Source organism: Mastomys coucha, unplaced genomic scaffold, assembly GCF_008632895.1.
Source record: "Mastomys coucha isolate ucsf_1 unplaced genomic scaffold, UCSF_Mcou_1 pScaffold23, whole genome shotgun sequence".
Taxonomy (NCBI): domain Eukaryota; kingdom Metazoa; phylum Chordata; class Mammalia; order Rodentia; family Muridae; genus Mastomys; species Mastomys coucha.
In genome coordinates, this window is record NW_022196906.1 from 108021291 (window position 1) to 108030014 (window position 8724).

The following is an 8724-nucleotide window of genomic DNA, read 5'->3' on the forward strand; positions in this document are numbered from 1 at the left end:
GCTTCCAGCCTGCCCCGTTGAGTTATCATCAGCCTATAGACATCCCAGGTGAGGGTCTAGACCAGTGGTTCTCAACCTGTGGGTCTCGACCCCTGTGAAGAGACCATTAGATAAGACCAAGACCATCGGCAAACACAGAGATTTACATTACAATTCACAACTGGCAAAATGACAGTTATGAAGTAGCACCGAAAAAAATTTTATGGTTGAGGGTCACTACAACATGAAGAACTGTATTAAAAGGGTCGCAGCATAAAAGGTTGAAAGCCACTGCTCTGGACATGATAGAGCAGTCAGCCTGCCCCACTGTGTGCTGAGTTCCTAATCCATAGAATGCTTTAGAGAAGTAAACCTTATGATTAGCCTGGGGAAATGTCCCAGTAGTGTTTGCATCTGTTCTTTTTCTTTCTTTCTTTCTTTTTTTTTTTTTTTTTTTTTTTTTTTTTTTTTTTTTTTTTTTTTTCTTTGGTTTTCAAGACAGGGTTTCTCTGTGTAGCCCTGGCTGTCCTGGAACTCACTCTGTAGACCAGGCTGGCCTCAAACTCATTGTGCGCCACCACTGCCTGGTGCATCTGTTCTTTAAATTTCAAAAATGATAATGGCATTTCAGGCTTCCAGATGTCTGGAAGAATCCATAAAATTTTACTTTTAAGGAAGACAATTCTACTTTTAGGCCTTGATTTATTTCAACAAACAATTTTTGTTAGCATAGTGTTTCCTACATAATATGAAAGAAGCAGTCACACTAGGACACTAAGAATAAGTAAACTTCAGGAGACACAAAGCTAGAAGAAATTCTATATCTCAGCATTAGTAGACAGTAACTGTCAGATGACAATCCGTGGGGCTAAAGAAATGGCATAGCCATTAAGAGCACTGGCTTTCAGGTTCTGGGTTTAATTCCCAGCATGCATAGCAGCTCACAACCATCTGTAACTTCAGATTCTAGGGCATCCTATATCCTCTTCTGATACCAGGCATGCACAAAGTGCACAGACACACATGCATACAGTGCACATACATACATACATACATACAGTGCACAGACACACATACATACAGGCAAGACACCCATGCACAGAAAATGAAAAGAAATTTTTTTTTTTTTTTTTTTGGTTTTTCGAGACAGGGTTTCTCTGTGTACCCCTGGCTGTCCTAGAACTCACTCTGTAGACCAGGCTGAGTTCAGAAATCTTGAACTCAGAAATCTGCCTGCCTCTGCCTCTCAAGTGCTGGGATTAAAGGCGTGAGCCACCACCACCTGGCAATATTTTTTTTTTTAAAGATGACAGTCCTTAAATATTTCAAAGATATAAAAGGCAAGGGGAAATTTAACAGCATGAGAAACTATAAAAAGAGTCAAATGGAAATAATTTATAAATTTTCTAAAAAAAAAAATCTTAAAATTAACAGATCGATCTAACAGCTGATTGAAAAGAGGCAAAGAGAGAATTCGTAAAGTGGGATCTCTCAGAGGGAGATATGCAGAATAAATGAAAGAGGAAGAGAGAATAAAAACAATGTAGAGGAACTGGGGAAGGAAATGAAACTCTATGCTGCAATTAGAATTTTAAAAGAAAAGAAAGTGGGACTGGAGAGATGGTTTGGCCCTTAGAGGCCTCATGTAGTGATCACTACTTCTTTAACAACCACTCAGCAGATCTGCGGTGGAGACCACCTCCATGTGGCGCCCAGCCTGAGGGACGCTGGCTTTGTGTCTCTATACAGATGCCTGGGTAATACAGAGGGCATACCCATTGTGAACCCTCTATGTTCCCATCCCAGCCAGATTATGCAGCCCGCCTGCTCCAGCTTGGTGGACTCAGTGGCCCCCTCCCTAGCCACCATTTTTTTCTGGTGCCTCACACATGTCAAGCACAGACTTATCACTGAGCTATACACTCTCAGCCATAGCACCTCCATCTTACAAGTTAGCTTGAGATCTGGAGGGATCTGAGTAACTTGCCTAAGAATACCAGACTACGCCGTTCTATGCTAGTTTGTCTTCTGATGGCTCGACGTTGAGCTCTATTCCCTGTACTTGAGAGGTAGCGCTGGTGGCCTTCTTAAGTCTCACCTCAGTTTCTGTCTTACCTCAGTTTCCTCCTCGGCTCATGGTTGCAGGCACCGGGGTACCAGGTTTTGCTATGGCTTTCTAGAGACCCGAGATGTGTCAGACAAGGTGACCTAGCAAAATGAGTGCACCCTCCTCCTTCCAACCATCAGCCACTCCTCCCAGCTCTCCTCCCAGCCAGTCCTCCTGTCCTCTGCACTCCTGAGTCTGGAACTAAAGTCCATAAAAGGCCTTAGAAGGAGATCCCAAGCTTCAAAACTTTGTCAAGGAGCAACGGTTCTTGGAGAGGCTCACCCCGATGATGTGCCTCACTCCGATGAGTGCACTCTGAATTTCCAAAGGAAGGGAAAAAAAACCAAGAGCAGATGTCACTTGGAAGCTCTCCCCCTTCTCCAGAACACAGCTGTCCCTCCAGCAGGTGGTCAGAGAGGCTGAGCAAGAGAGCAGGCCTGCCTGGCTGACCCTGGCTATTCAAAGAGAATTGATTCTGTTGAAGCTGAGCTTCGTGTGCCAGGGGAGGTCTAGGTGTCTTTCCAAAGATTAAGAGCCTCCCAACCCATCCAAGAATAAAGACTCCAAGGAGAAGCTCCCTCAAAAAAGTCCTCTCAGAAGAACACCCCAGAATAAAAGCCCCCACAGGAGAACCCTCTGAAAAGAAGCCCTCTCAGAAGTATGCCACGTAGAAATCCACCCCAGCCCACTTAGAGAAGAAGCACTCTAGAACATTCCAGAAGGGATCTTACTAGGGAAGATGGCAGTAACTGGCCATGAGCCGGTGCACGCAGGTCTCAGCGGGGCCTATCAGATCGGGAGCTCTGTGTAACGCTGCAGAGCTTTATGGCGAGCACGGCCTTCCCTTGCTCTGACGAGGCCTTCCCTTGCTCTGACGAGGACTTCCTGATGGGGAGGAGTGGTTCCCTCAAGAGGCACATGGTGACTGTTGCTTCCCTCGAGGTTGGATATAGCCAGATCTTGAAGACATGCCCAGGGAAGATGGGATGCAGCAGGCCGTTTACAATGACTTCTTTTTTGTTTGTTTGTTTGTTTTGCTTTGTTTTTTTGTTTCTCTGTATAGCCCTGGCTGTCCTGGAACTCACTCTGTAGACCAGGCTGGCCTCAAACTCAGAAATCTGCCTGCCTCTGCTTCCCAAGTGCTGGGATTAAAGGCGTACACCACCACTGCCCTTACAGTGACTTCTAAGCCCTCCAGAACGTTTGTGTCACATCCCTTGCCTAAGACATCTCCCACTCAACCTGACCCCCAACTAGAAGGCCATTGGCTAAAGAATGCCACTATGATGCTACGGTTACCATGGCGCCATGGTTACCATGGTGCCGTGGTTAACATGGCACTAGGATACTTGGTGCAAATGAAGTGTTTGACTTTCAGCAGTCAGGGCAATGTGGGAATTATAGGGTGACCATTTGTCTTTTGGAGGAGGTAGAAGAGGAAGGGACTATGTTGCCCATGCTGATCTCAAGCTCTTTGTCTCAAGGAATCCTCCTGCCTCAGCTTCCCAAGTAGTTGGCACTACAGTTGTGTGCCATAACATAAGATACATGTCATCTTATGCCTTTTGTTCTCAAATAAACTGTTGATTTTTAAGTGTTTTGGTTGTGATTGCTTACCTAGAGTGACAAACTTGCTTAATGTAGGTTCTACTTTTCAAGTTAAAAAGGGGTTTTATATAATGTTAGTGGATTTTTTTTTTAGTCTTTTAGGCTGTCCTGAAACTGGAGTTACAGGAGGTAGTGAGCCACCATGCCCGGGTGCTGGGAACCAAACCACCTCATCTACACTCCACTGCTTAGTCTTCTCTCTAGCCCAAATAGGAAACCTTTTCAAAACTCAAATGAGGCCCGGGAGAAGGCTCTGCAGGTAGCGATGCTTACTGCCAAGCCTGAGTTCCAGGAACCTGCGTGGGAGAAGGTGAGACCTGAGCCATGCTGTCCTCTGATCTTCAGATACGCGTGCCCAAACACTAATTACATAGACTGTAAAGATGGAATTCCTTTGATGAATTTTTCCATAGTAAAGAATAAAGAAAAAAAAATTGCGGAAGGGATCCAAAGGTATTGCCTCTGAGAGCTGAACAGATGCCTTCGGGTTAACCCCAGCATCACGCATCTCCCAAAACGTGACCTTTGTCTGTGGAGCATGTTTCTTTTTGGATGCTTTTTTGCCAAAGGTCATGAGCCACCCAAATATCTGGTGACTCAGCTGACAGATGAAAAGAATTCGTTTCAACCCAAAGACGTTCTCCTAACCGAAACTCCTCCTTCGTCTGTTTCAGGACCACCGTGTGTAGCAAGGGGAGCAGTGAACAGCCAGCGTCCAGAGCTGTTGATGTGAGAATTGACAGCCACCCAGTTCCCGGTGCCAAGTACAATGCTCTCTGTATTAAGGACGAAGGTCAGTGTCTGTAAGGGTCCTGGGAGCTGTGAGTGGCAGCTGCTAGACAAACACACTGAGGTGACATGTCTCTGAACATGCTTTACTCAGTCTTCTCAGGGCGGATAGAGGGCTGCCTCAGTGGCTAAGATCACTAACCCTCTTCCAAAGAACCTTTGGTTCCCCCGCGCCCATGCTGGGCAGCTGACAACCTCCTGTAACATTCAATAACTTCTTCTGGACTTTGTGGGCACGAGCATTCACATGTGCATAGACACACACCTAACTTTTAAAAATAAAACAGACAAGTCAAATGATGGTGGCCCACGCCTTTAATCTCAGCACTCGGGAGGCAGAGGCAGGCAGATCTCTTTGAATTCGAGGCTAGCCTGGTCTACAGAGTGAGTTCCAGGATAGCCGAGGCTACACAGAGAAACCTCTTCTTGAAAATAAAATAAAATACATGATTGTCGTCAGTCATTGGTCAAGGGGTGTGTCAGGAAACGTGACTTCTGGGGTTTTGTTTGTATGAGTACAATGGCACCCTCCTACCAAGAGGTGAAGATGCCCATCAGGAGCCCGGTTCCTGGAAAGGTCCAGGCTCCTAGGGAATGAGAACAGAGCCCTGGGTGTGTCTGCTACAGATCCTTAAGGGTCACTGCTTTAGCTTCTGTGTCTCTTCCTCGTGCGGGCATACCTTAACACAGTCCCATTTCTGAGCAGGAGAGTTGGCTCAGAAGTTAAGAGCACTTGTTGCTCTCACAGAGGATTCAGCACCCACATTCAGCTCATGACAATGTGCCCATACATACATACATGCATACATGCAGGCAAAACACTCATACACATAGAATGATTAAATACATCTTTTAAAATTTTTATTTATTATTTCTTTTTCTTAAAAGATTTATTTATTATTATAAATGAGTACACTGTAGCTGTCTTTGGACCACTAGAAGAGGGCGTCAGATTTCATTACAGGTGGTTGTAAGCCACCATGTGATTGCTGGGATTTGAACTCACGACCTTTGGAAGAAGCAGTCAGTGCTCTTGCCTGCTGAGCCATCTCACCAGCCCCCTATTTCTTATTTTTATATGCTTTTATTTGTGGTGTTTGCCAGAATGTATGTCTCTATGAGGGTGTCAGACCCCCTAGAACAGGAGTTACAGACCACCGTTGAGAGCTGTCATGTGGGTGCCGGGAATTGAACCCAGCTCCTCTAGAAGAGCAGCCAGTGCTCTTAACTGCTGAACCATCTCTCCAACTCCATAAATAAATCTTTAAAAACCCCTGTTCTGAAAAAAAAAATGTATAGGATGTAGGAAACTGCCTGTGGGAGAGAAAAATTCAACTTCCTGTCAGAAAAATCAGCCAAGTGGTGCAGAGAAAACCAGTAGGAAGATTGTCGGCAGCTTGGTGTGCTGTGGCGGGAAGGCCTTCATTCGCAGAGGCACATGCTGCTTGCTGAGTGGGGCTGTCCCTGTGATGGAGAAAATGCCAGCCTTAGTCAGTCTCAGAAACAAGTTTTGCCTGGCTCCTCACTGAGAAGTGTTAAGAATACTGGTGCGTGGGTGCTGACCCTGAAGGATTTCATCTGAATGTGCTGGGCACTGAAGAGGTTTGTTTTGAGAGAGGGTCGCGTGTAGTGCAGGCTAGACTAGAAATCACCATGTAACCAAGAGTGTGACATCTGATCCTCCTGCTTCTACCTCCTAAGTGTGGGATACAAGGATGAGCTCCCAGGCCTCACCACTGAGCTTTTTAAAACCTCCCCAGTGAGTTTTATATGCAGTCTAGGTTGGGAGGTACTTTTTAAACTCAGACTTCTCTTAAAACGTTTTTCATTTGTTTGTATGTGTACACATCTGGGGACATGTGTGCCAGTGTGTGTGTGTGTGTGAGAGAGAGAGAGAGAGACAGAGAGACAGAGAGACAGAGACAGAGAAACAGAGAGAGACAGAGAGCGAGCGAGCTCATGCAGTTTAGAGTTTCTCTTCTTCTGCCATGTAGCTCCTAGGTATAAAACTCAGGTCTCTGGGCTTAACACTGAGCCATCTGCCCAGCCCCAGACCTCTCCCAACATTAGAAACACCAGACCACGTTATTAAAATCACAAATCCTTGGGCTGCCTCTGGATGCAGCAAATCGCCTTGTCCAGGGAAGATGGCAGAAGAATCAGTGACCGTGAGCCCTGTCATGAGTACTGGCGATGCTTGGCCACGTTCACCAGTGGCCAGCCTGTTTTCCGGTCTGGGCACTCTTTCTAGGAGAGGATTCTACGGAAGGCCATCAGAACCGTCCCTCCATCAGTCCAATCAAAGAAGCAAGAGATGTGACCTTGCTTTTGCAAATATCTAGAGAGGGCAAGATCTGTCTGTGTCTGCCTCTCTGTCTGTCTGTCTATCTGTCTATCTATCTATCTATCTATCTATCTATCTATCTATCTATCTATCTATCTATCTGACAGCCCTGTAAATGAATTCAAATGGCTGTTTGGAGCCCAGACATTGGCAGTGTTGACCCCTGAGGGATACAGAAAAGAACCTGACTCCTCTGCTGATTTCATGGACTCAGATCCTCTGCGGCTTTTATGATGTTAAGTGCCACTCCAGAATAGAGGGACTTAAAATGACAACTTGGTAGCCCTACAATTTTTGTGGCATCTGTGCCAACCCTAGCTTAGACTCATTTAAAATCTACAGCCTTGCTTTGGTTTGGAGGTAGCCTTGCTCCTAGCAAGCTCAAAAGCCGCCATCCCAGCTATATTGGTGAGACTCGGGTTCGAAGGAAAACCGAACGTGGAGGGAGGAAGGCGAGCAGTAATGGGATGGACCACCTGGCATCCTCCTTAGGCCTCCACATAAGTGTATGCGGGCATGCATACCCGCACACACAGACACCCAGAAACACACACACAACACTACACACACAGTACAAACAGACACTACATACACATCTACATCACACAGACGTTCATTCCATCACACACAGACACCACATACACACATCTACACACACACAGACACACACAGCACCACACACATACATCACACACACACACACACAATCACTAAAATAAATTACAATGCAGAGAATTGAAAAACCAGAGACAACCTAAGCAGCTGTCCTAGATTAAAATAGGAAAAGAGACTTGGGAATGAAACGCAATCTGGGGCTGTATGCTGGACTAGAAATAGAACAACTCTATTTGGTGATCTTTGAATGTGGCTTGTGAACTGGACAGCATGACATCAGTGTCCGAATGGCCTGATTTTGATCATCGCTGCTGCTGTAGGAGAGGAACATCCTTGCTCGTAGGAAATGCATGGCAAAGTCTCTTAGGGGCGAAGGGCACCCTGTCTACAACCTCCTCTCAAATGGAGTCCAGGAGAATTTACAAACGGTTGTGTATGTCCTCCCACGCAGTAAGTTTCTCCTAGTGAGAAGTGAAGAGGCTGTCTCACCAATGAACGACTCCACTCAAGTCAAGCCTAGTGGTCAGTTTATAGGCCTTACTCTCAGGCACTTGACTGACAGGCTAGAAAGCCCAGCCAACCTGAGTGTCTGTGGAGGAATGCTGCCATCTCCCATCGTAACCTGTCCCTGTGTCCTGCTGTCCTGCTGTCCTGCCTTAGATGGACCGTGTAAGCCATTCCTCACAGCCCTCCAAGCTCGGTGATGGAGAGGCTGCTCATCCCTTATGGGGACTTGATAGACTACAGAGTTGACAAGGAGCAGAGATTACAGCGGGAAGGACCACCTTCTCCGCGAGAGCAAGCACTGGCTGACCAGGGGGATTCCTACACACTGTCGAGTGCTGCTCAGCGAGCTCTCCTGAGGTTTCTTAGCACATGCAGTTAATTAGGCTCAGCGGAGAGGACCCGAAGGGTGCAGAGGGTAGGCTCAGCTCAGAGGATCTAAGGTTCCTACTTCACATAGGTGAGGCTCAACTGGGTACCTCACAGCATTACCCTCTCCCTGGGCGAGCATCATGGCCACGTCACTGTGGCGCTGCTCCCCTCTGGCAAGGCCGGGAGAATGAAGGGTGCTTACTTCAAAACTGGTAGACAGGCATCTGCTAAAATGCCCAGAGGGAAGATAGCGCCTGGCTCTCGCATGCGCACAACCCCTCCCACGCTTCTTTAAAGCCGAGTTTATCACCCGATGTGTAGATGCGGCCTTTTCCCTCTGTGCTGCGCGCTATTTCCCGCCGGCAGGAAAAACGCAGCACAAACGGATTCTTCTGCAGTATAAGCT

At 46.7% G+C, this 8724-nt stretch overlaps 1 protein-coding gene across 1 annotated transcript in view; it reads left to right on the forward strand.

The window, feature by feature from the left end:
* Positions 1–8724, forward strand: part of Susd5 (sushi domain containing 5) — a 44879-nt gene that overhangs the window by 8541 nt on the left and 27614 nt on the right. The window contains exon 3 of the mRNA XM_031345504.1: positions 4369–4487. Coding sequence (XP_031201364.1) covers positions 4369–4487 — 119 coding nt within the window. The remainder of the gene's footprint in view (positions 1–4368; positions 4488–8724) is intronic.